At 43.9% G+C, this 26552-nt stretch overlaps 2 protein-coding genes across 8 annotated transcripts in view; both read left to right on the top strand.

Moving 5' to 3' along the window:
• Positions 1 to 18116, top strand: part of PARP1 (poly(ADP-ribose) polymerase 1) — a 35275-nt gene extending 17159 nt beyond the window's left edge. The window contains exons 9-23 of one of the 3 annotated variants that reach the window (XM_082305749.1): positions 140 to 280; positions 1019 to 1261; positions 2255 to 2323; positions 3089 to 3221; positions 4691 to 4886; positions 6181 to 6309; positions 10284 to 10367; positions 11182 to 11304; positions 11726 to 11854; positions 12603 to 12701; positions 13248 to 13400; positions 13710 to 13837; positions 14224 to 14285; positions 15382 to 15496; positions 17014 to 18108. In XM_082305749.1, coding sequence (XP_082161875.1) covers positions 140 to 280; positions 1019 to 1261; positions 2255 to 2323; positions 3089 to 3221; positions 4691 to 4886; positions 6181 to 6309; positions 10284 to 10367; positions 11182 to 11304; positions 11726 to 11854; positions 12603 to 12701; positions 13248 to 13400; positions 13710 to 13837; positions 14224 to 14285; positions 15382 to 15496; positions 17014 to 17095 — 1886 coding nt within the window. In that variant the 3' untranslated portion in view covers positions 17096 to 18108. Of the gene's footprint in view, positions 1 to 139; positions 281 to 1018; positions 1262 to 2254; positions 2324 to 3088; positions 3222 to 4690; positions 4887 to 6180; positions 6310 to 10283; positions 10368 to 11181; positions 11305 to 11725; positions 11855 to 12602; positions 12702 to 13247; positions 13401 to 13709; positions 13838 to 14223; positions 14286 to 15381; positions 15497 to 17013 lie in introns of all 3 variants that reach the window. The other 2 variants (XM_082305751.1, XM_082305750.1) reach the window with 2 other exon arrangements.
• Positions 1 to 26552, top strand: part of LIN9 (lin-9 DREAM MuvB core complex component) — a gene marked incomplete at its 5' end in the record, with an annotated part of 274917 nt that overhangs the window by 212087 nt on the left and 36278 nt on the right. For 2 of the 5 annotated variants that reach the window (XM_082305754.1, XM_082305755.1), the window contains one exon: positions 23389 to 23467. The exons of 1 other annotated variant lie outside the window; for it this stretch is intronic. In XM_082305754.1, coding sequence (XP_082161880.1) covers positions 23389 to 23467 — 79 coding nt within the window. Of the gene's footprint in view, positions 1 to 23388; positions 23468 to 23965; positions 24006 to 26552 lie in introns of those variants that run through there. 2 more of the 5 variants (XM_082305756.1, XM_082305757.1) reach the window with 2 other exon arrangements.

Here is a 26552-nt window from a genome sequence, read left to right on the forward strand (position 1 = left end):
ACCCGCTTTTGGACCCTTGTCTCCCTGCCAGCTGGGCTGATTGTCCTGAGCATGGGGGATGCTGTTCCTTTGTGCTCATTATTTGCCTGGGGGGCTCTGTGCCCGTTGCTAACATGCGGTGTTATTTCCAAACCCCTAGACAAACCACTGACCAACATGAAGATCCTGGTTCTTGGAAAGCTATCAAAGAACAAGGAGGAGGTGAAGAGCATTGTGGAGGAGCTGGGAGGAAAGATGACAACAACAGCTAACAAGGCCACCCTGTGCATCAGCACACAGAGTGAGCAGCCGTGCCTTGGTTACTGGTAGCACTGGTAACAGCTGAGCAGATTACAGAGGGCATGCATCCTTGGAGCTCTCTGGGGATCAGTGTTTGGATTAGGGGGAGTGTTTTGTGTGCGCACGTGGCCTCAGTGTGCTTGGAAAAGTAAAGACAGATGTATGCTGTTTGAGTTTTACTTACCTAGCATGTTAATCCTGCGGGTTGTGCCGTAAGGCTCTGTCGGGTCTGCAGCAGCTGGAGCTCGGGTCTGTATGCAGACCATGGCGGTGTGGAAGCCACCCTTTTTGGGATGAAAGGTGCCGGCGGCTGTGTCCGTGCTTGCCTTGGAGAAGCTGCAGAGCTGACTGTGGGTTGCTGAAGGCAGTTGTTTTCTCCGCTGGCAACTTAGGGACTGCTTTTTCTCCCTGTTGGAGTCAAGGTGCAAACTGGCTGCTGAGGTAGGAGAACTGCTCCCACCTGTCAGGAGGTCCAAGAGGGACTGTACAGCCCCAGCCCAGCTCTGGGAAGGGGAGAGCTGGACCAGCCAGATGAAACATGAGTGTTCCTGCTCTAGCTCAAGCTGCAGCTTTGAGCTGATGGGGATTTTGCTCTCCACAGAACATGGCGAATCTGAAATGCGGTGGAACTGTGTTTCCACAAAGTGTTACTGAGCCCTGAATCATGGCCAGAGGGAGGGGCTGAAGTCTGAAGCCTCACTGATGCTTTTTCTGTCTGTTTCCCACCCTGACTCTACAGAGGATGTGGAGAAAATGAGCAAGAAGATGGAAGAAGTGAAGGAGGCCAAAGTCCGTGTGGTCTCTGAGGAGTTTCTTCAGGATGTGAAATCCTCCAGCAAGGACTTTCAGGAGCTTGTGTCTCTCCATGCCCTTTCGCCTTGGGGCGCAGAGGTGAAAATGGAGCATGAGGAAATGGCCGTGGATGGGAAGTGCAGCAAGCCCCCAAGTACGAAGAGTGCTGGGAAGGTCAAAGAAGAGCAAGGTGAAGAACAAAATGGTTGTTTCTCTGCAGGCCTGTTCAATGCTGTGCATGCACAAAGCAAACCTGGGTGTAGTCTATCCTTGCCCCTTCCTTGAGTTCTCTACCCTTTTTCTTGTAATAAGTTTTAAATAATGAGACCTCAGGGCAAGACTAGCTTTAAGTAAATATGAAGCTGAGCCCTGAGCTGGCTCTTGTTTCCCCTAGTTCAGTCTTGCTTCAGAGGTCTTCTGTGCTGTACATGCCCAGGTTTCCTGACATCAGTCCAGACTCTTCCTCATAACACCTCAGCTTCTCTCCCAGTTTGGGTCCATGTTGCAGCTCCAAGGAGGTGCTAGGGCACCAAGATGTGACAGATGCTGTCGTGACCCCCAAGGGATGTTAGCAAGTGAGAAAATACTGGGGTCCGGAGCAATGGGTCTTTATTCTACTTAGTTTAGAACATAACATTTTTTTAATGGAGGAGGAAAAACATCCACTGCCACAGAGAACTTGCATTATTAATGGTGGACATTGAACAAAACCATCGCATCTGCTCGCCTATCTTCAGAACTTGTTCTTCCGCATGTCCTCCAAGTGTAGGTTTCTGTTGTACAATTGGGTATGTTATTGCCAGACTATCTCACAGCAGCAGGATCTCCAGGAGACCTGACCACCCTCCGCGCCCTCTGAAGTTTTTAAATCCCACTTAAACACAACCACAAATGTGACTTTTATCTGCTGTGCAGGTGAAAAAATGATATGGCCCACCCCTTGGGGCCAGAAGGAAGGAGACAGAATCTGGGGAGATCTTATTTTTCATTTGAGTGCAGGCTGTGAATTGGCTGCTAAAGCCAGGTTAAAAAAAAAGCCATTGAAGTAATCATGTTCATTTACCGGGAGTCTGATTTGAAGTCTCCTTAGGGTGATAATTACACAAATTCAGAATTTAAGTGTTGATTCAAGTCAGACTATGTTGCCTGCCTAGAAAAAAAAATTAACTCTCTTTTGCTGCAGGACCTAGCAAGTCTGAAAAGAAAATGAAGCTAACGGTTAAAGGTGGAGCAGCAGTAGATCCTGATTCTGGTGAGTGATAACAATGGCTGCGCCTGCCCCACACACAGTCTTCAGGATGTGTGATGGTTTGCAAAATGTTTTTCTGTGAAGGGATAAGGGTTCCATAAAAGGAATGTGAATTTTTAAACCACATTTTTCTTGCTGTCAAAGGAAGGATATTGATTGACATCCAAAGCTGGATATTCCAGGATTTTTCTAGTGTAACTTTCAGAAGGACCACTTCAACTAAGGAGTGCACCTTGTTCAGCTTCAGGAGCATCTGTCAGTGGGGTGAATAAAGGCCCAGCCAGCAGAGACCACAGGTCTGGCATGAGCATCTGCCCCCAGGCTGTTAGGGGAGCAGCTAATGCTACTCTCCAAACCTATGGTGCACAGACATTGTTTTGAGAATTCGTACTGCATCCAAGGCCAGCCTTTGGTTTTTCAGTCTGTTTGCTAACGTGACACCTGCAGAGCTGTGTCTCTTGAGAATTACTCCACCCAGTCATGCAGTGTTAAATACTAGATTTTAGATGGTCCTTTTTCAAAAGTTACAATTTTTTTTTTCTCTAGTTAGGATTGAGGTTCACTCCAGCGTATCTAAGGGTGCGTGCTCTCACAATTTATTAAAAAGAAAACGTGCTTCAAGTGGTTTTGAATGAGCACATGGTCACTGTTTTTGTGGTATTTTTGTTAAGATTCGTGCTGCTTCGTGAAACGTTTGGGTGAGCGCAAATGTAGGAAGGAAACCTAAAATGGTAACCTCCTCTGTGTTCTAATGTTTCTTCTCTGTAGGTTTGGAGGATTCTGCTCACGTCTTTGAAAAAGGTGGAAAGATTTTCAGCGCAACCCTGGGCCTAGTAGATATTGTGAAAGGAACAAATTCCTATTATAAACTGCAGCTGCTAGAGGATGACAGAGAGAACAGGTGAGTTTAGTTTTCCCTAGAAATACTTTTGTTCGCTTTTTTCCAATAAATACTGGATTTTTGGCATCTACAAAAGCAAAGTATGAGTAAAATGTCTTTGTGAGGAGATACAGATAGATATGTTTGTTTAAAAAAAACCAAACAACTAAAACCAAACGAACGAACAAAACCCCCAAAACACCACCAAAACCACAAAAAAACCCAAAACCTACAAAACAACCAAACAAAAAGCCACGCTGGGGAGATCTATGCTCAGTGTGGGATCATTTCTTTTTGGTGTTGACAAAAGCTAAGTTGGGAGGTGAGTGATTTTGCGGAATTGAATGTGGTAGTGTTGATTCCTGCATCCTAGGATGAGTGAGGCAGGTACAACTGGTGTCTTTAGGACTGGGTTAATTGGCTAACAGGAAGGCCGCAGTGCTCTATGACTGGTGGTAGCCCTTGAAAGTACCAAAGCAGAATTTGGTGGAGGTTCCTCTGTTCTAACATCAAGACCCTACATGTAAAGTCAGCGATGTTGGGAATCTTTCCTATATTCTCCCACTTACTCTTGTCTTCTAATTGCGGAGCTGTAACCTTGGGAAACAAAAACAGATTCTGGCTATTCTACCACAACGTAGTCCTGAATAAAATGCACTGAAATGGTCAGGGGATGATCACGTGTGTTTAGCTTTCCAGTCTCATCAGACGCATGGCAGAGCTGTCCAGTGGTTGCGTTACTGAACGCAGATAAAGAAATGGAGAGGCTTCTTTAAAATGAAACTGCTCCCCCAAGCACGTATGGGATGCACAGAAGTCTAGAAGAGCTAGTGGCTGTCAGCAATAACCCTGGTTCAGCTCTGGGTTTATTGCATTTTACCACGTTCGTAATAAGCTTTTGTTACCGGCTCTTGTATGTGGGGTTTTGTTACTGGATCTGTGATTCAGTACATGGAGGGATCTCCGTGCCTGTGTTTCATGCCTGACAAATTGGAAAGGTTGATTGATCGTATCCCTATAAATAATGTGGATGCTCACCCAAGGTGATGTCAGTAATAAAAATGAATACTTGAGTTACTTCTGGTTTCTCTAAAAATCTGAACTCTAGGACTTGAGGCTTAAAGATGCACGGTGTTTGTTTTTCAAATATGCGATCCCAATAACCTGAAGATTTGTATTTGCCAAGGTTAACACTGAAGAGACACTAGCCTCTCTGTTCCTGCTGTGCACGCATTTATCCTCAGGGCTGTAGGTCCGGTGTGTTAACACTGGGCAGTTTTTTACACCACTTCTTGGACATATGCTCTGTGGTGGCTTTTCTGTTCCTCTCCTGCAGTTGCTGACAGAGAATGTCTTCCATAAAATTAATGGCATGCAAATGGCTGATTCGCATGCCGTTGCACGGTTGTTGCAGGATCGGTTTCATTTGCACTGAGATCTAGAGCCAGAGTATCTTATGTCTGTCCTTTTCTCACCTTTTACTTCTCTAGATACTGGGTGTTCAGATCTTGGGGTCGCGTGGGCACTGTAATCGGGAGTAACAAGCTGGAGCAGATGCCCTCAAAAGAAGATGCCGTTGAACACTTCCTGAATTTGTATGAAGAGAAAACTGGCAATTCTTGGCATTCAAAGAACTTCACTAAATACCCCAAAAAATTCTACCCGCTGGAAATAGATTATGGGCAGGTAACTCTGCAATGTCCCTGTACCAGGTGGAGGAGCTCAGCTGCTTTCCTCTACCTGTTCTGTTCTGCGCTCACTGCTGGGCCACTTACACTTAACAAACCTGAGGAATGAAGTGCAGGTGCAACTATTGCATCTTCTCTGTGCTACAGAAAGAGAGCTGTAGATCAATGAGTGTCATGCATTAAAATAGATGCTTTGGGAAACTAAGTAGTTTTGCATTGTCAAGTCTTAAGTCCCTTTAGTGCTCGTTCCTGTCTACTCTGTAATTCCAAGGATGTTAATTTGAACTTAATTCCACAGTCATTTCACATACTTCCTGTCTGAAAACACTGTTTTCTTTTATTTAAAATAGATACTTCTCATCTGTCTTCTGCATCCAAAATCCTCCCAAATGGCAAAGTAGCTCCGTTGCAGTATTCTGCTTAGTGCACGTATTGAGCAGGCTGAGAAAGAGAAATTATTCATTGCCAGTAAGATTTGGCTATTTAGACAGCTATGCTAAAGAAGAATTCTCTTCCTTCTGCCCAGTGGGGGTTTGTGTGTTTATTTAAAGGCATACCCATAACTTCAACTATTTTCAGATTAAATAGTTGAATGCTGTTAATAGCTATAAAGATACCAGAGAACATATTTTCAAGCCATTGCATTTTTCTGTGGTAAAATTACTGGATGTCATCTTTCAGTGCGAAGTACTCAATGCTTAGCTTTACTTCTGGAAATTTGAATATTGCAGCAGCAACGTGTCTGTTACACTGCAACGTACAGTGATATTCTGAGGCATCTGGCAGATGCTTTATTGCTGTAACGCTCTATCCATGAGAGCATCTACATGGTATTATGGCTAATGGATGATTCCTCTGCTCATCTATGACAGTTTTTATTACAAAAGCTTAGTGAAACTAGTTATTGCATCTCTATTTTGTCATAAAGGCAACAAAGTAAACAGTCATTTTTTCATATCAAGGTCTCTATGCAGCAGAAAGCTTGCAGAAAAAGTAATTAATACTGTTGCTTGAGGTGAAGCAGGGATGCACACAGAGTTCATATTCCCTTAATTCTACTTATATTTTACAGTGCTGCCTCTTAAAATAATGTCTGCCAAATTACTGAATAGGTGGGTTTTTAAACCTTCTTTGTTCCAAAATGTCAGAGCAATGTCCCACGCTCCCCATGAACTTCAGGCTAGTCATAGTATGCATAAACTAAATTAGTTTTGAGTTGTTACCATGGCAGCCAGCCTGTTACTTTTATCCTTTGTGATTTTGCTAATTCTGATACTATTTTTACCTCCCAGGATGAAGAAGCTGTCAGGAAACTGACAGTGGGTGCCGGGACTAAGTCAAAACTTGCTAAGCCAATCCAAGACCTTATTAAGATGATCTTTGATGTGGAGAGCATGAAGAAAGCAATGGTGGAATTTGAGGTGACCATACAAGTTCATGTTTCTTGCTTCTAACCCTCCTTTCTCTCTTTACATCATACTTATACAGCCAGAAGCAAGTTCTTTGCAATTCAGGGTACGTCATACTTCCCAGAAGTCAGCATGAGTTTTAGCTTAGCGTTAAAATAAGGGCAAGAGTCTGACCAGAATTTGCCAAGCACTGGAAGTAGTAACTTAAGTTATGATGCGTGCAGTTTTTAAAACATGGGTGCATTCTTTGTTCTTCAGTGGGGAATGTCTGTATCAGCGTCTTCAACTTAACAAGCCTATGAGAAACTCATCTGCAGGTCCTGGAATCAGTAATCATTCTCTATTTTTTCCAGTGACATGTGCATCATGACCACTGTTCGCTGAATGCTCTTAAGATATTAACACAAATAGGCAATTTGCTGGTGATGTGAGGCAGGAAGGACTTCTGTTTTGTGAGTGGTGAAGCACATTGGGGGGGGGGCAGCAGTACCGCTAATTTAGGTGGCACATGAGCATGCAGCTCAGACTCAAGAAATGCTGCCAGTTGATACATGCACTGATGAAGTGCCTTGACAGAGTCCAGATCCTCTTCAGAACAGGGCCAAACTCTAGATTTTTTTGTTTTATTTCTCATTTGTTCTAATGATAACCCTATTTGCATCTATTCTTCTTTCTTCCATACTTCTTGATCCATGCTTCTAACAAGCTTTTGGAGAGTGGTCTGGTAGTATCATCTGTCTCTCCTTGCATGGAAATGGTTTTACTGGTGTTCAGCGATCCTGCAGTTTGTTTTAAGGCAGCCATTCAAACTGGGTTAAGTCTAAATAACACATTTTAGGTTTTTTCAGCCAGCCTAGTTATCCTACTCTAAGACTTCATATTTAAGCAGCTGTTGTTTGCTCTCTGTATCAGTATTCCATGTATCTGCTTTTCAGAACAGGCTTTGCACCATTTCGTACAGCTTATCTGAAAGCTTTCAGATGCCTTGCCCAATATTTTGCAGTACCTTGGGTTAATTGTGTTCTCCTGTATCTTGAGTGGTTCTTTACATCAAAGGCTTCTAAAATATTAATAATTCTTTGTAACTGGAACTGGCTGAAGACTGAACTGATCATCATCTGATGTTTTCTGGTTTTGTAGAACTCTGTTGAAACTACGTTAACTCGCACCAGCTGCAGATCTGTAGGAGACCTGGGAGTCCAGATGGGCCTGTCTTCCTATTAGATCTATCTTCCTGTACTGTTGCTGCCGAACAGCTGTTTTCCATTGGAGGAAATAATGTTTTTCCTAGTTAGAGGTTTCTGTGCATCCTCTGAAAACGGCTGCTTGGTTCCTTTAATCAGCCTGATCTCAAGTATTTAATTCTATCCAGGCACTCTTGCTCTGCCAAAACTGTAGCAAATTCTTATTCTTTCTATTACATGACAATAGATTTAGCTGATGTATTTCTCTTCCTGCTTCTAATTTAGCTTTCAAGAGTTTTACCTCACCAAGCATACAGGGGTTTATTACAGTTCGCTGTCATTGCCTTACATGAAAAGGCTAGTTAGAGGGCTGAGTCTACTCTGCTGCTGTCCTCTCTTGCCTGGGTGGAAGGCAAACATCTCCCTTGCCTCTCATGACAATCTTGGTGCACACATCTGTGATGTGGAGCTAATTCTTCATGTTGCCCTCAGTGCATCTGGCAGTAATTGCAGTGCTGTTGTTTTAGACCCAGCCCCTTGGCTGCTGTGCTCTTTTGATGCATCTAATGATAAAGCTTTGGATGCAGTTTAGCTTTATATTAGCTCTGCAGGGCTCTCTTCACCTCCCATGACTCATAGGAGAGACAAACTCCAGCCCTTTGGCTGTATGTGGGCTCTGTAAGAGATACATTACTTAATCACATTGTTGGGGGATGTGTTAGTTTATAGGTGTTAGTGCTTATGTGTGTTAGTTTATAGGTTTATGTAACTTAGAGTTAGTACAGGTATCTGCAGCTATGCTGCACATCAAAGTTAAATGGCCCGTTTTACATGTCCTTCATGATTTTTCGCTAATAATTAGGTAATACAGATGGATGGTACTCAGCAAGAAAGTATTGGCCCCGAAAGTTTGGGAGCTACAAATCTCTTGCAAGTTGTTTTTCATTAGGTTATTAATCTTGGCTTTGTGACTCTCGTGTCGCCAGGACATGATCAGTTTTGAAGCCTGTCTTCTCTCTTGTAGTCTATCTTTGCTTTTCTTATTATCTGGCTTTATGTATGCTTAGCTGCAGCTAAAGCTGAAAATTCTCCTAAGGCCCAGTACAGGGTGGAAATCTCCGTACAAAATCACTTCAGGGCTTTCACACTCGTCTGTAGCTTGGAAGAGCCTCTGAGTTCAGCTTGCAGAGAAGGTTTGCATAAAGCTGGGTTTCCTAGTTCCATAACGACTAAATAATGTGGAACTTATCCAGATGGTACGTGATATACTTGGTTTCATAGGGTCTTCTGTCCTTGAGCTGAATCATAAACCCATCAGGTTAAGTAAAAGCTACTTTCACCTGCAGGGTGTGCAGTGAGTACTGTCAAGGGTCCAGAGGGTGTATGTATCATCTTAGTGGCTGGAGAGCTCCTTGGCAGAAAAGGACCTGGGGGTGCTGGTTGACAGCTGGCTGAACATGAGCCAGCAGTGTGCTCAGGTGGCCAGGAGGGCCAATGGCATCCTGGCTTGTATCAGGAATAGTGTGGCCAGCAGGACCAGGGAGGTGATAGTGCCCCTGTACTCAGCACTGGTGAGGCCGCACCTCGAGTACTGGGTTCAGTTTTGGGCCCCTCACTACAAGAAGGACATCGAGGTGCTGGAGCGTGGCCAGAGAAGGGCAACGAAGCTGGTGAAGGGTCTGGAGCCCAAGTCTGGGGAGGAGCGGCTGAGGGAGCTGGGGTTGTTTAGCCTGGAGAAGAGGAGGCTGAGGGGAGACCTTATTGCTCTCTACAACTGCCTGAAAGGAGGCTGTAGCGAGGTGGGGGTTGGTCTCTTCGCAGGCAGCAAGCTACAGGACGAGAAGAAATGGCCTCAAGTTGTGCCAGGGAAGGTTTAGATTAGATATTAGGAAGAAACTTCTTCACGGAGAGAGTGGTTAGGCACTGGAACAGACTGCCCGGGGAAGTGGTGCAATCGCAGTCCCTGGAAGTATTCAGAAAATGTGTGGATGTGATGCTTAGGGACATAGTTTAGAAGTGGACCTGGCAGTTAGGTTAACGGTTGGACTTGATGATCTTGGAGGTCTTTTCCAGCCTTAGTGATTCTATGATCTTTGTAAAAGACTCCATTAGCCTTGATTTTTGTCAAACGTTTTTGCATTCAGATGGTCCTTAACAATGCAAGGATTTAATGCAAATCCAAAACTCTCCCAAGATCCATCAATACACAAACAAAAGCAACATATAAATTAAATCAGTGGATAAATGCAGGCAACCAAGACATCACTTTTAACTCAGTTGCTTTTTTGGGGAGGTTTGTTTTTCATTAATGAATACAAAGCATCTTATAACCTCTTTGCATTTGATCCTTGATAATTGTAGGGTAAAGTTGGAAGAAGGTGTCTAGGTTGTACCTAGAGACACAAATGATTTTATGAACAAGAATTATTTCATTCAGTTTGCTTCTTTGCCAGCCTGAAATGTATGGTTACTGAAGTGACTGAGGAATCCATCTTACACCAGGTCAATATTAAACTTCCAGCCAGACACTTAGTACCCTATTTTCATGTTGCCCTAGCATGCATGCTTAGTTTCCTATCGCAGTATTCCATTGTTTATAGGATGTCTTCTCAGTAGCTTGCGCTGTCCTTCTGACATCGTTCCTCAAGCCACAGAGATTAATACCAAGTCTGAAATGTTTCCATTCTTCGTGTGGTCGGTCCTACCAGGATGGAGAGATTTGTTCCCTAGAAACCAGAGAGGGAGTGGTGCAATGGTTTCAGTGTAATGAAATCCTGTTTTAATCGTTTAAATCTTCATCAGATTGACCTGCAGAAGATGCCATTGGGAAAACTGAGCAAGCGACAGATCCAGAGTGCATACTCCATCCTTAATGAGGTTCAGCAGGTGAGCATGAAAGAGATGTTAGAGCAAGACGGGAATTCAGAAATTGTTCTGGGCTTGGGCTGGGGTGAATGCTGAGCTGTGTGTATAAAGATCTGTGCTTTCTCACTGGAGAAGAGGGATATGCCTTCCACGGGTAACTAGTTCTTGCTGTTGCACCAGTTTGGGCAGTACTTGTATCTTTCATGCTTTTGTAGCACAAACTTCAGGCTGAGCCAGATGTAAATGGCAGTTGAGCAAATGAAGCGGGTGTCTTGATCTAGTAGCGAGCTGGTGTTTCCACCCCAGAGAAGTCTGTTTGAGCATGAGAATAAAGGTTAAGTTGACACAGGAAAGGGTCTGGCTTGATGACATTACTGCATTTACACATCATGATCTGGACCATTCCAAGAATCACTACATAGTATTGCCTGAACAGCTTGCAAAAGTGTACCAGTATACCCCATTTTTTGTCACAGGCTCCCTGGCAAAGCATAGATATGGGAAGTTTTACTTCAGTTGTTACAGTGGACAAGAACCTTGCCAAGGACATGTACCCCTTCCGTATCCAGAAGCCTTTATTTTGCCTTCCAGAAACATAATCCCCATTAGATTTTTCTCGTACCAGAAATTCTGTATTTCTGTGCAAGTATTGTGACTTGCTACATGCAAAACAATTAAACAGAATTGCCCTTTTTAGTCCTGTGAGAGTGTCAGCATTAAAACCATTTGTATTGCTGCTTCTTTGTGTTAGTCCTCAAGTATCTTGTGTGTGTCTATTGCTATGGAGACTTAATCTTACTCAGTAATTTTCTTTGGTGCTTGTTGTCTTGTCTAGGCAGTTTCTGACAGTGGTTCAGAATCCCAGATCTTGGACCTTTCCAACCGCTTCTATACTCTGATTCCTCATGACTTCGGGATGAAGAAACCACCTCTCCTAAATAACTTGGAATACATTCAGGTATTGCCTGGAAACAGTATGTTGTTTGCAGGCAACACATTTGATATCAGACATCTAACACAGAGAATTAATGAGGTTTTAAGCCTTACTTTAAGCTCATGCTTTCATGAGGTTAAGCTTGTTTTTCTTCAGAGTATCTTTTTGTTTGTTTATGTTGCATATATGTATGTATACATACCCAAATAATTTATATATATAAGGTATTAGAAGATATATATGTTATATATTATGGTCTCTATATGTGTGTGTATATTTTAGTATATTTAAGTATATATATTTAAAAAAAAAAAAGGCAGTGTTGTTGTTTTTAGATGGCAGTGTGTGGCCAGTAATTCATGTACACTTTTATAATTTGGGATATTCCAGAGTTACTCTGAACATGTCAAAGGCACAGGTAAAATAACCTCTGTATATCCTTCAGGCTAAAGTGCAGATGTTGGACAACTTGCTTGATATTGAGGTTGCTTACAGCCTTCTCAGAGGTGGAAATGAAGATGGAGATAAAGACCCAATTGACATCAACTATGAAAAACTTCGAACTGATATTAAGGTAAAGGAAATGAGTGAATGTGAGTACAAGCTGATGTCCTGTTAGTTTGGAGTATAACAAATCGCCTAAACTGTAAGTGGATAGCTGTGACCGTTAAAAAAGATGACTTCAATCAAGGGCCACTTGAGATGGTTAAGGGACTGGAACATGTGTGGTTTGAGGAGATGCTGAGAGAGCTGGGGCTTTTTAATGGACAGATAGGAAGGCTCAGGGGATATCTTATCAATGTCTATAAATACCTGAGGGGGAAGGGAGTAAAGAAGACACAGGCAGACTGTTTTCAGTGGTACCCAGTGACAAGAGGCAATGGGTACAAATTGAAATACAGGACACTATATTTAAACAAAAGAAAAAGCTTTTGTTACTGATGATGTTTGATTTGGGGGTTTTGTTTGTCTCTCTACTGTGAGGGCGGTCAAACACTGGAAAAGGTTGCCCAGAGAGGCTGTGGAGGCTCCATTCTTGGAGGTGTTGAAAGCCTGACTGGACTCAGCCCTTGGTAAACTCCTCCAGCTGACCCTTATTCGAGCAAGGGAGGTGGAAGTAATCTCAATTTCCATCTCAGACATTCTGTGACTGAGTGCAGTCTGTATACCTGTACATCTTCTCTAGCTGGGAATAAATTTCCACTTAAATGATAAAAGAGGCTTAAACTGGGGAGTTGCAAGCCTGGGGTGGATGTCATCATGTTATAAGAAGCCTGCTAATTTGTATGCTAAAGAACCTTCTCTTGTTTGCCTCTTTGCAGGTTGTTGACAAAGATTCAGAAGAAGCCAAGATTATTAAACAATATGTGAAAAATACTCACGCTGCTACTCACAACGCATATGATCTCAAAGTCGTGGATGTAAGCTGGGCAATACTGGGGTTTAAGTTTGTGAAGATGGACTCCAAGTTAACTTGTTTGCAGTTTCCTTTTATTTTTGCATAGCTTATCTACTTTCCTTTGTTGAAAGGATGGTTTGATAGACCAACTACTATTTAATAGAATAGCAAAAGTGTAAGCAGAGATGAGTCTAAGCTTACTGAGGTGTCTTTGGGGGGGTGTTTTTATTTTAATTTAATTGGCCTCATAAAGGAGGTGGAGGAGTAATCATCTTCTAAAATTGAGTCTTAGTTCATTGAATGATTTTTCAGAAAACTATGGTCTCATGAAAACGCAGAAGGGAAGGTGGAGAAGTAATCAATAACAAGTACTGTGTGATCAATGCTGCCTCTTTTTTGCTCGCATGACATAGCAAACTGCAAATACTAAAAACCATCAGATCAATTTTCCTGGCAGATTAGTGTATATTCCAGACTGGATGACTTTTTTTTCATCTGATTAGTTGCATGAAGGTAATGGTTTATTTGCTTGGTTGTTCTTTTTCTCCTATCCTTTATTGCATTGAAGATCTTCAGGATTGAGCGTGAAGGAGAGAGTCAGCGTTACAAGCCATTTAAGCAGCTTCATAATCGCCAGCTGCTGTGGCACGGTTCCCGCACCACCAACTTCGCTGGTATCCTCTCGCAGGGTCTCCGGATAGCTCCCCCTGAAGCTCCTGTGGTACGTTGAACAGATAGCTTCTCTGGCTGCCTCCATCCCTGTGTCCAGAGATGGCCGCAGTCGGAGACAACCTAAATAGGAGAATGTCTGTGTGGGGAGGGCTCGCTGTTGTCTCTCAGCATGCAGAGAACATTGTGTGTCCAGGGTCGGTTGCTGACTGGTGTCCACAAGAGCTTGAGTTGCAGCTTTGCTCGCCTGGGAGCCCCACCAGGTGGATTCAATGCTGCCTTTGTATTATTGTCCCAATCTTTTTTCTTTTTTCTTTTTTTTTTTCTTTCTTTTTTTTTTTTTTTCTTTTGCTGCTTGCAGACCGGCTACATGTTTGGGAAGGGCATCTATTTTGCAGACATGGTATCCAAGAGTGCCAACTACTGTCACACATCTCAAGCTGATCCCATAGGCTTAATACTACTGGGAGAAGTTGCCCTTGGAAATATGTAAGTAACTTGGGAAGAGTATTTGCCGAACGTGCTTAATATATCATAGTAGAAGGTGATGCTAAAATTGCAAGCCTTTTCTTCAGTGTGAAGAAAGAGCACTTTGTATTTCTTTAGAAAAAAATTTTCTTTTTTCTTAAAATGAGAGCTATTTGGTGGGGCAAAAAAAATCAGTGTTGCAGTTCTAGAATCTTGTACTAAATGCCAATATCATTGAAACTAGTAACTGAGACAAAGAGGGAAGGCTGTTGAGTTCCAGAAGAGTAGATTCCAAATGAACTTTGTATTAACTCACCATAGAGTGGAGCCTGAAGAAAAAGTGATTTTTCACCAAGATAGTTTAAGATGAATGTAAAATGGTATTGTGTATTCTTTGTGCTGTCCAGGTATGAGCTAAAGAATGCTTCCCACATAACAAAATTGCCCAAGGGAAAACACAGTGTGAAAGGTAAGCATTAGTAGTTGTCATTGGTGATCTGTTATTGATGGCAAACTCATGTTGTGGCGCTCCGCTTAGCGTAGAGATCTATAGTTATTTCATAGCTGTACTTCCTTTAAGAGTTTGCATGATGTTGCCTTATAGTTGCATCTGTATATGTGTATGTGGTGTTTTGAAATGGGAGTTAGTGCGCTTGGAAGCTTAAGACTGCAGTTAATGTGTTGCCTGAAGTTCAGGGGGAAACTTTCATTTGATATTACACAAGAGAAAATGTAAGGTGCGTTTTCCAACTTCTTACTCTCTTTCATCATAACAATGCTATGTATTTTAGAAGAAAGATGAGAGGTTTGATAGATCAGAAGAATAATTGTTTAGTCTTCAAAGTGCTTTAGAAGCTTGGAGAGAAGGGAAAAGCTAAGAATAAAAGTTCAGATGGAACAGCTGTTCTCATCACATTTCTATCTGCAGAAAGTATCAGTATATTGCACTGAAAAAGGAGATGAGAGAAAAGACTTAGCCATGATTACCATTTCTTTTGCTTGAATTAGAGAGCTATCTTCTGTACTGAGATGGGAGAGCGGAGAACAGTAGCATTCACTAATTGAGTGGCTTTTCTTAAACAATTTGAGAGGCTTAAGAAATTAGTCACCTAAAATAAAATAAAATGTGATTTTAGCATCTTTTTCAATACATACTACTCACACTATTATGGATGTCAAATCGGATTTGTATTGAAGAGTTTAAAGAGAATAAGAATCGGTTTGTTAACACTTTTCTGAAAATGCTGCAATGTGCATGTTTTCGTTAATGGACCTAGGATATGAGAGCTATAAGTCTGGTCTGTTTTAGCTTTGATTAGACAATTAACAGCCAAAAGTCTACAGTTCTCACTTGTAATGTAGCAGAGTATGACTACCATTAGTATGGTAATGCTGAATTGAATAAACAGTCTATACCCTTTGTGTTCTTCTTAAGATACTTTTGCACTTGGTCAGCATTTGAAAATATACGTGAAGTAATATTTGGCTGGCTCGGTCATTTTCTTTATGTGCAAAGTCTGTATTTGCCTTCTAGATTTGTAACTAATGTTTTTTTCCCTTTCTAGGCTTGGGCAAAACTGCACCTGATCCCACAGCCACTACCACCCTTGGTGGTGTAGAGGTTCCCTTAGGGAATGGGATCTCAACAGGAATTAATGATACCTGTCTTCTGTATAATGAGTATCCTTTGCTATTATGATGGCTGCACACTGTGTTTGAGTGTTACTGAGTTTAGCAGGACCTCGCTAATGTCAGTCAGGAGTTTTGGCGCACTGTGTTTTGTTTCTTTTGGATCTGCTTTGGAGTACTCGCAGGCAATTTAGAGTCTCTTCTCCAAGGGAGCTGATTTTACAGTTGTCGCTCTTAAATTGTCATTCTGCAAAAAAGGAAACGATACACGTAGCAAATAGCTGTTGCCCCAACAGGACTCAATACCTGAAGGCATTGGAGTGGCCAGGCAACACTGCCCAGTAATGCCTTGCCCAGAGATGTGCCAGGACAAGGGAAGGGGAATGCAACCTTTGGTTGTTTTGCATCGCTCCAGTCTGGTTTCTTCCTCGTGGTGCTGTGGCTGGCCAGCTTGGCCAGGAGGAGGTGGGGGAGCCAGCTCTGTGTGGCTCGATGGAGTCTCTCCTCACACAGCTTCTCTTGTGTTCCCCAGACCCTTTGCAAGTATTGAGGTTAAACCTCAGGTGGAGCCATTAAGCCTCTTTCTAGGCAGAAGTGCCCCCAAATGAATGTGTGCTCAACATTCACAGGAGATCATAAGAATAAGTGATGTCTAAGGTCCCAGATGAATCTCTTCGCTGCCAGTGAAGCGAGTAACCCATTAATACAACCTCTGGCTTGTGTAGAAATGGTCTTTTCTCTCGGTAAGCTGTTTTCCTCTTACAAGCAGTCTTGGCAACAGAACTCATGGCAACACTGTTTTTATCTTGATTTTTCTTAAATATAACATCTGTCTTGGTCAGATGATAAAATATAATACAGTTAATAACTAATTGAGGTAACCTGATGTACATTCATTTTGTTTTACACTGTGTTTAATGGGGATGCTTTTCATCTAAAATTGGGATTAGAAGTAAGTTTGAGGCCTAAAGCATTGAGAAGCAAAGAGGTGAGCTGCAACTGTCTTCTGAAAAAATAAAATGGTGTGGTCATAGAATGTGTAAGCACTGCTAACCATTGTAGAGCTCTTTTCTGTGATTCAGTTTGGGTTTTTTAGTGGGAAATTAAGACGACACTAATGACTTTCTGCGGGAAGGTAGAAATAGAGCTATAATTATAATTGTAGATGCCAGGTCTGTAACTGCAGATCTCATCTAGGCTATGTTGCTGCACTGTTTAGACAGTGAGAGAGATGTTGTGTGTTATGGCTCTGGCTGACCAAAAATAATCTTCAAGACTTACAGCCCCCTATCCAAGTCAGTTCACCTGCCTGTCGCTCAGGATTTCTGCTGCACCACCATTAATTCTCCATATGACTGTTAGTTTCTTGTTTTTAACTATTGTATAAAACATTTTCAGATTCAAAGAAAAGTCAAATTAAAGATTTGCTGTTCGAGCTGTTAGAACTGCTTAACCACACAGGCATCTGTATGGTGACTTAAGTTCAAAGGTGAAGTTTGACTGTGTTTTGAGGTTTTTCTGTGTTATTAATGTCAACAACTGTAATTATTCCTTAACATTCTTCCCAGATATATTGTGTATGATGTTGCTCAGGTAAATCTGAAGTACCTGCTGAAACTGAAATTCAACTATAAGACATCACTCTGGTGAATAGTATTTAGAAGCCCTGTTAGAGTTATACTGTAGTTACACTATAGCGTTGACTTCTGACATGCTTATGCATTGACTTCTCTTACCAAAATATCAGGAGCTAAACTGCAGAACAGGTTACTAAATCCTATTTAGTACAACACGTAGTGAAAGTTTTATATGAATGTGTGGCAACACATGGACCTGAATTCTGATGAGAACGAGTACCTGGTTTTCTTTTATACCACTTCTAATTTTGGGGCTTTTCAAGTGTTTCTTTTAATTGACCAAACTGACAAAAAAAAAAAATCAAGCTTGTGTTTTTAGCCAAACAGAGCTGGGCAATAGCAGGAGAAAGAACTTGAGGATGTTTTGTGATATTTGCTCTGTTAAGGTTCCCTCTTGCTTAAGACACCCCTTTTTCAGTTTTCATTTGAATAAATGATAAATGTGCATTTATTTTGAGGTAAAAAATAAAAGCTAATTTCATACTAACAGCTTTATGTTTCAAAACTTCCAAATTGTTTTGGTTTTGAGTCATGATTTAAATGTATTTGGTAGAATGTTCTTAAACATGATATCTTTCTCTGAAGATCAAATGCCAAATATTGAAATCTGTAGTCATGTTTCAGAAAGTCACGGTGAAATGAAAATTTGGACTTTCCACTGAGACTTCATCTGTCAACAGTTGGTGTGGTAAACATGGAAAATGAACTTGTGGCTGTTTGAATTCAGTATTAGCCCCAATAAACCTCCTTTAAATATCTAACTTCAATGTGATGTAAGTCAGTTGTTGTAGACTCAAGTCCGAACAAAGCCGTAAGTTGAGTTTGGGCTCAAGCTTCACTCATTATGACCTGGAGTGAGATATATTGCCGCTCTGTGGGTAGTCTTGAATTCCCTGTCTTGAAACCTCAATATAAACTAACAATTTCCATATTCAGTGATGTTTGTTATTTCTCTTAAACCAACTCACGTTCAGTAAGTCATTGAGCAATATGGGAGTACTTTACGATCGTGCAACATCAGTTCTCTCTCTTCAAAAATTACTGATTTCCCTTGGCTATTAGGGCAAGTTGGCTGATCCCCAGGGACAGCTCTGCATGGGCAGTGCATTCAGTATCTCTTCCACTATGACAGTTCCCTTCCCAAGAAGGGACAGTTTGAGCTCATTCTGACGGTTGCAGCTTCAGTCTTTGGTAACCTGCATGGAAAAAACAGATCCGTTTCCTAAATCGTTGTGATGCCCCGGTGCCTTTTGAAAGAGGAGCTCCAAGCCAGAGTGGTTGCTTATGGTGCAGCTGTTTCCAGGACCCATGGAGGAGGATGAAGAGTGGTAGATGGAAAACAGAGCAGCTGCTGCTGGGGAGAGAAGGAAATGTGGAAGGACTGGGTAAGTCGTATGACAGTTGAACACAAGAGAATCAGTTGAGGTTGGTGCTCATGGATTTGAGAGGAAGTGAAGAGAGTGGCCTTGGTCTTCTGGTTCTTCAGTAGCTTAGCTCGTGGCTAATCATTGTTTCACTTCCAACAGAAACTTTGGGTCAGTCATTTAAGACATAAGTGTAATCTTGTCAGTCTCTGAAAGAGAACATGAGAAATGGTTCGGTTTACTTGTGAGGTAGAATTCCACCCCCACCCAAAAAAAACAGCTTACAGTTCGGTTTGGGACCAGGAATTAAAGGTCAATCCTTTCGATGTTCCCTCTGTCACCTGTGCCAGAGGTGGCTCGGACTTCCCTTTTGCTCTAAGACCTCTTGTCCTGCCCGAAGGTACGGCTGTAAGTGCAATATAGTGCAAGGAGTGTTTTACAATGTGTACGTAGTGCTGAGTTATAATTGCAGCACAAGCAAGTATATCCCAAGCTGTCTCTGACCTCGCAAATACAGCAGTAAAAGATACAGTGGGAGAGGACTTTCTGCAGTGGAATCCAACGTGAATTCAGGGTGCTGCTTCTGCTGCCAGCTTGTCCGACCGCAAAGCGGGCCCGCTTCTCCTGAACGCGGGCGCTGGTGCCGCTGTGACCCGGCGCGCAGCCAGCCTCTCCCTGGGGCCAGGCTGAGAAGAGCGGCACAGTGACAACCACTGAAGGCGTTACTTGTGGAGTATGTGCGCAAAGCAGAGCTGGATGAATAGTTTCTGTCAAAACTACTTGAAAGGAACGAGTTGTCAAGACATTAGGTCCCACGACATCCTCTGCTTTTTTTTGGAGGGGGGATGTTGAGGAATGACTCCTGATCTAAATGTTAAACTACAAAAAGCAGCAGTGTATAAATATTTAACCATTTTATCTTTATTTAGCGTGGCTGGAGGCTCTGTTGTACAATGGCTTGCAAATGTTAAGATAGTCCATGCAGTTTATATGAATTGGGTAAACTGAAGGAAGCCAGCCTAGGCTTACTGATTGGCGATCGGTGTAAATTGTTTGTGACTTGCCCAAGTTCATGCAGGAAAGAAGTGGCTGAGAAAAAAGTACAGCACGGATCACCCAACCCCATACTTTAGCCATAAAACAATCTAAATCAGTTGGTGCGGCCTTTAAGGAAATCCCCCCCCCCCCCCCCCCTTCTGTTTCTAATCAGAGGGAAGGGGGGGGGGGGGGAACAAACAATTTATGTGTGAAAAAGACCTCTGGGCACATCAAACTTTCTCAATACCATAAAGAGTTGTACTCATGTTTTTAAATGAGTCCTGCAGTGTTTATAACTACTGAGGTCTTTGCTTAAGCTTGCTTTCTGGAAGTCTGTTCCAGACCTCCCTCTACGAGTTGTGGGGACATAATTTTCTGCTAAAGTGTTTTTTGTGGCCAGTTTATATCCCACTTAGTATTTTGCTTGAATTGCTTTTATATATGCGGTGAGGCCCCTAACTTAGTCCATTTTACTCTTACTCCTGTTATGCCCATAAAAAAAAAGTTTCCACTGTTATGGGTACAGGCATCTGACCAAGAGCTTGTGTGTCCTTTTACTTTCAAATAAATGCCAGGCTGCTTCTCCAGAAGTGATCATTTTGGAGATGCAGTGGCACCTATGAGAAGAAATGCAAATGTAGATCCCAGTCAAGATGACTTGCTGGTTTTCACTTGTTCCAGTGTGAAGGTAGCAACGTGAGCCAGTGGGCATTACGGGTCACTTTCACAGACAGTGAGATAAGCAAGTGCAGTCTGAAGGCGAGAAGAAGGAATGGCTTCCCAACAGCTGAAGGGGGAACTACTGCTTCCCCCGCCCCCTCATTACAAATCCTAATTTCATAACGTGATTAATGCAGCAGGACTCAGACTTCACAAGAACACGCTTCAGTGACTGGAGAGCATGCTCCTCTGCCAGCCCTCTGTGCTTTTCTTCCTACTACCAGTGCCTGCCTGGGGGAGGCGAGACAACGACCCCCTCGCCGCCTCCTGTCCCCGGGATGTAGCGCTACCTGCACTGTGCGGACAAGACTCTGTAGGCGTTGAGTAGTAGGTGGTGTAACCCATGTCTTAGTATCATCTGCAGTAATTAAGGAGAAACGGGAGCGCGGAAGTGCTTTCTGCAGCATTTTGGTGCGCACCGTTAGGAGCAGTTGCCTAACGTGACCCTCTGGGAAAGCGAATGGCATGAGTGCAGCCAGCTTAAAGATCTCCCCCCACCTGTGCAAGGCAGGTGAGTCAGCAGTACCTAACGGCAGGCTGTTAGCAAGGAGCGCAGGTGTTCCCGGTCACCGTGCCTGTCTGTCGGAATACTTGTGTCATTTCCATGTCACCCAAGTGCAAACCGCAAATTTGCCAGAATGGTTAAAAGGACGCACCGAAAACATTGTGTATTTGTCTGCATGCTGTCAAATGGTGCTGGCTATGGCTTTGTCAGACAGGGTTGTGTTTGTGTGACGTGGAAACAGCATGCACAGGAGAAATGAAAACCCAGAATATAGAGATACTGCAGCATTCATAAAAGGCCAAGATGTAAAAGGTCTTTTATAGCAGGAGTCCTCGTAATACAGTGGTGATTGTTACCCTTTCAGCACAGTGCATGGTAATAGCTTCTGCTAAATATTTTCCAAATGCAGCTGTTGGAATTAAATGAGGGAGTACGCACCATCGTGCTGTTGGGACCTGGATTCTGCCTTCTGACCTGGTCATTTTTAAGATGATCAGCAGGAGGTGTTAGGGGTGGGGAGAAATCTCTCTTAGCTTTTTCATCTGTTTTCTAGTTTTATCACAATGTACAAAGAAGCCCTGAAAGGCTTTGGGGGTTTTTCGTTTCTTTTTTCCTCTTTCATTTCCCTTCTAGAAATTCAGGCTCTGGGGACTGTTGCAAAATGTGATTGTGTTGTGAAAACTTTTTTCTTCCCTCCCCTGAAAACCCCTTGCCTTTGTGGAAGCTCGAGCATCAGGGTGGCGCTGGGCAACCGCCGCTCTCACCACAGTGAGACCCGATGACAAGGTTCACAAAAGGCAGCAGTAAAAAATCGCGCTGGTGATCAGCGTCTTCTGTCAGCTGCGGAAGTCTATGTCGCCACTCTTAGTTGAGCATTAACATTCAACCCTCGGAACAGGGGGAGCCTAGCTGAAAGACAGAAGAAGTATTAGTGTCATTAACATGTTATTGTTTACCTGAGCCTGGGTGGTCTGGTCCATGTCAGGCCTTTTGGGTGCGGGAGGTGTTTTGTTAACAGGGAAAATTGTGCAGGGTTTAACGTTGTGTAGTTTTTGCCTTTTGAAATAGCACAGATGACTGTTTGTTGCTTTTTGTTGTTAGTTTATTTAGTGTTATGCCTACGCTGCTTTGCATCTGCCTGCTGTAGTTGCTTTGTTTTGTGCTGTGCAGTAGGGAGAGCTCTTGCTGAAGCGCCTTGGGCCCTTTGGGGGCTAAGGGGAAGGCAGGCTGTTCTAGCAGCCGTTCAAAATGACCTGGAAGAGGGGGTGGAAATGCATGCTAGGCTTTGGCTTTTCGTCTTTTTTTTTTTTTTTTTTTTTTTGAAAGACTCTGCTACAATGTACATTGAAAGCCCTGGGGGCATTTCTAAAGGATTTTACTCAGTTTGCTGCTTCTTTTAGAAACTCTTAAGCACAAGGGCAGTATTGATTCTTATTATTTTTTTAAAATTGTTTAATAACATGACCTATATCCCACCCCTCTCAACCTGCTAGAGTGCCTAGTCATCAGAGTTCATTAGCAAATTAAGAACACAAATTAAAAACTCCCATTCCATGTCCCACGATACACATTTCTTGTGTTTTGCAGAATCCTTTGTTTCACCTAGATGCTTTTAAAGAGGTGCAAACAAACAGGCATGGCCTCCATTTTGCATTACACCATGGTGCTGTTGGCAAGATGTTTAAGATGTGACACTGACTTAGTCTTGACTAAGATATATTGTTAATTTATTTGGAACATCAATTTTGCATTTTCATATATTAAAAATAAGGAATTTTGGTTGGTATAAGTAGCAGTAGGTACTGTTGTCAAAGCCCAGCACAGGTAAAGAGTCAGGTCCATAAGCATTTAAGCTGCTTGTGGTTTACGATAATCCCTCCATGCTTATAGGTTTTTGATGCAGCAGCTTTAAAATTCACTGTGGTGCAGGGACCTAAGGGGGGACTACACAAAGAAACACTCTCTGCAGCTGGCAGAAAGCTTTCAGCTGGGATGGCTGGGGACCAAGACAAGGAGTGAGTTAGGCAACAGCCCGGTGCTGCCAGTGGCCTGGCGGCTCTCTCCCTCCCGCTGGGCAAGGACAAGCGAGACCTTGACCTTCAAGCCTTGGACTGGGTGAGCCTTTCAGGAGGAGTGCCGTAGGCCACGCTACAGGGCCAGGGCTGATCATGCTGGGTGTTTATTCTTATCGCTTACTCCTCCTGAAGCCTCAACCTTTGCAATCATGGGACAGCTAACAGGGAAAAGCAGAGACAAGGAAAAGAAGTACAGTTTAGCAAAAAAATTATTTAATAAAGGAAGATGGATATAATAGAGGGATTGTTTAAAGGCAGTAAACTAGCACGGCTACGTTGGGGTGACCCTTTGGACCAAGCGACAGTCTACCACCCGCAACCGCCAGTCCCCCTCATCCAGCCAGCGTCCCGGAGGCCCGCGGGGGTAGCGTACGGTCTCCGTCACAGGTGCCGTCCCCCTCCTCCCTCGCACCGAAGCGGATCGGGGCGAAGCCCCTCTCCTCCCCGCAGACGCCCCGGCAGCCCGAAGTGAGCCGCCCGGCCGCCGCCGCCGCCGCCGGCTCCTCAGGGCGGCGAACGCCCGTTACCCGCCCCCCTCCGCGCACGCGCCCCCGTCCCCGCGCGGCAGCGCCGCCTCGCGCAAGGCCCCGTCTCCTCCCCCAGAATGCACCGCGCCAGGCAGCCTTTGAAAAAGCGGCGCGGCTCGTTCAAGATGGCGGAGCTCGATCAGCTGCCTGACGAGAGTGAGTAGCGACCCGTGCCCCCGCCGCCGCCGCCCTCCCGGCACCGCCGCCCCCTCGCCCCCGCCTCCCTTCCCCCGGCGGGACACCCGCGCCGCGCGCCGCCGCCGGCCCGCCTCCCTCCCTCCCGTCGCGGGCGCTGTGCGGGGCCGGAGCCCGAGCCTCCTCCCTGGCAACCGGGCCGGCCCGGCCCCCCCCACCCCCCCGCCCCGCCGTCGCCCCGCCGCCGCCGCCCCCCTCGGCCGAGGCCCCGGCCCAGCCGGTGGCGCGGGGAGGGCGGCGGGCGAGGAGCGCCCTCCCGAGGGTGCGACCCCCGTTGCCCTCGGGGGTGCCGGGGCTGGGCCCCCCGCCCCGCCCGGGTGAGGCGGCGGGGCCGGCCGGGCGTCACCTGCCGGGCGGGCGGGGTGCGGGGCGGGGGCGCGGGAACCGGGAGCCGGGCGGGGAGGGGAGGGCGTGAGTGTGCGGGGCACGCCTGACAGCCTGCCCTGCCTGCGGGGGTGAGGGCAGTGCGGGGGAAGGAGCCCCCTGGCCCGGGGAAGGGGTGAGTAGCCCAGTGCTCCCGTCCCTTCTGTCGTCCTAGGGGGGAAGGAGGGCGTGTGTGTTGGCAGCATGTGCTGCGTACAGTGCGAGCACCTCTGAAGGACTGGGGGGGTTAGGGCATGCACATTGCATCTAGGGGGCACTGATAAATGCAGAGGGAAGAGCTCAAAGACCCTGTATTGTGTGTCAGTAGATGAAAGCTAGTTGTATAGGAAGACAGTATGAAAATATATGCTTGCATGCATACAGACCTACGCATCTATGTAGGGTTTGTGTGGATGTCATTTTCAGTGCACACAAGGATTAAATAAAAACTTAGGTATAGATGAAAAAGATACAGGTGTTGCTGTGTATATGGATTCACACACAAGGTACCTGAGTGTTACAGAAGAGGAAATTATTCAATGTAAAATGTGTCTACACGCTATCTTGAGATGTCTTCTTACAAACTGTAAATACATCCCAAGCTAAAACTAGGGCATTTCGTAGTTTTGATAAATGTGCACACAACAGGGTAGACTTACGTTTTTGGTGACGCTGTTATGCGCATCACCATGCGAGTTCATGAACATGCCAGCTATTTCTGTATCACAAGACTCTCAGAGAGAGGTGAGGCAGAGTCGAAATCTTGCTTCTGACTACTCTGTGTGGGTCTTTGTTACAACTCCAACAACTGTCAGGAGAAAAATAGGTTAATATGCCTACGTGGCCAGTGCCGTTGTGTTAACCAAACAGATTTATGAAGGATCATTGTAAATTAAGGATAGAACTGACGCTCTCAATTTGGTACAGCTCAGTCATGTACGCTGTACCGCATTACAATCTGATTAATACAAGTCATGGACCAACTGAGACAACCGTAATTAATAACTAGCAGCATTTTATTGCTTATTGAATCAACTTTCCCTATTCACTAGAATGCACGGTGTTTAAATTACTATCCCTCGTTTTGCCTTACCCATCTTCCAGGGACAGTACTGTGTGTTTCAAGAAGTTAACGTAAAGTATGAAAAATAAATTTTTCATCTCTGCTACCTTTCTATCGCCTGCAGCGGCATCGGGAAGATTTGACAGGTCTGTTGCTTCACCTGTAACAGATACTGGAATAGAGCGTGTGACTCAGTTTCGCTTAGGATTGTGTTATACCGCAGACCCTTGCCAGCAGTGTCATTGTTATGGTATCTGCTTGGCAGGTGAAGCAGACACACAGCGCGTGTATTTGTGAAGGTAATAGGCTTCTGCTGTGCTGACCTTGCCCCTAAGGATTGTATTTACCTAGGTTTGGTGCAAGTAGGGGATGTTTTGTATTTCCATCAAATAAGGAGTTTTGTGTTTTCTGTAGTGTTGGTGAGCTGCTAGGAATGTGAAAGTTTCAAAGAGTGTTTGTCTTGTGCTTCCGTTCCTATTCTTTCTAATTTTGGTGAACGGGATGTTTTCAAATTGCACTGTAACTGTCCCCACGCATAGTTCTTTCATTTCCAGTCCTATACTTAAAATGAAGGTGTAAACTTAGTCCTGACTGATTTAACGCTGACTTCATGCAGCTTTCAGCCCGCAACTTAATTTGTAAGGCATAATAACAGTAAGCATTGCAAAACTGTTTTTGGAATCTTCCATAGTGGTGTAAAAATAAGTTCCTAAAAAAGTTAGAGTAGTTCATGACTAATAGACTTTCAGATATATGTATCATCCCCGTGAATTTTCTCCAGCATAGTTTATAGTAAAGTAGTAGACCATAACTGAGTTTTCACAGAAGTAAAATTATAAGTAAACACAGCATACTTTGCAAAATTTCAGTTTTCTTGTCGCTGTGTAGTACGAACTATGCAGTTTCACTTTCAAATTGGAAATCTGATTAAGCAGAATTTGTCCCAGAGTATTCTGATAGCACCTACTTGCCCTCTGGCAAGTTCTGTAATGCAGCTGGGCAGTGAATATTCCTTAACCCAGGAGGGAGATGAAAGTAGTGCACATAGTTGTCTCTCATAATATGTGCTTATTTTATCTGCTAAAGTTACTAGTGTTCTATTCTTCTCTAAAGCTGACATTCTGTCCTTTTGAAACGGGTAAGAGAGTTCACACTGACAACCTAAAAAACAAAGAAGATGGCAGTGTGTAAGTTTACATGCATTTCTTGTAGTTGAGGCCTTTTCTTACTAGTGCTGCCAGGGGAGAGGGACACAGTAACCTGGCATGGAGCAAAGTGCTGTGAAGAAAGAACAATTCTGTGGCAAATCCTCTAGCTGAAAAATTGCAGAATAGTAAAGGTCCCAATTGTAGAAGCACTTCCAATACTAATAATTGGATTTATATTTTGGAGACAGAATTTGTTTCTGCAGATTGTTGGGTTGGTGCCTGATGAGTGACTAATTTTAGTCAATGCATTTTTTTCCCCCCTCTTATCTCCTGGTAATTTTGCAGTGGAGGTAAATGGTGGGCAGTTTAACTGCTGCAAGTCAGATGGCTATTTGTCTCAGAAGAGGAAAACAGTTGATTGTATTGAAGTGTACGTAATGCTGCCCTGTCTCTTGCTACTAGTAATAGCAAT

Source organism: Platalea leucorodia (assembly GCF_965183815.1).
Source record: "Platalea leucorodia genome assembly, chromosome: 3".
NCBI classification, from domain to species: domain Eukaryota; kingdom Metazoa; phylum Chordata; class Aves; order Pelecaniformes; family Threskiornithidae; genus Platalea; species Platalea leucorodia.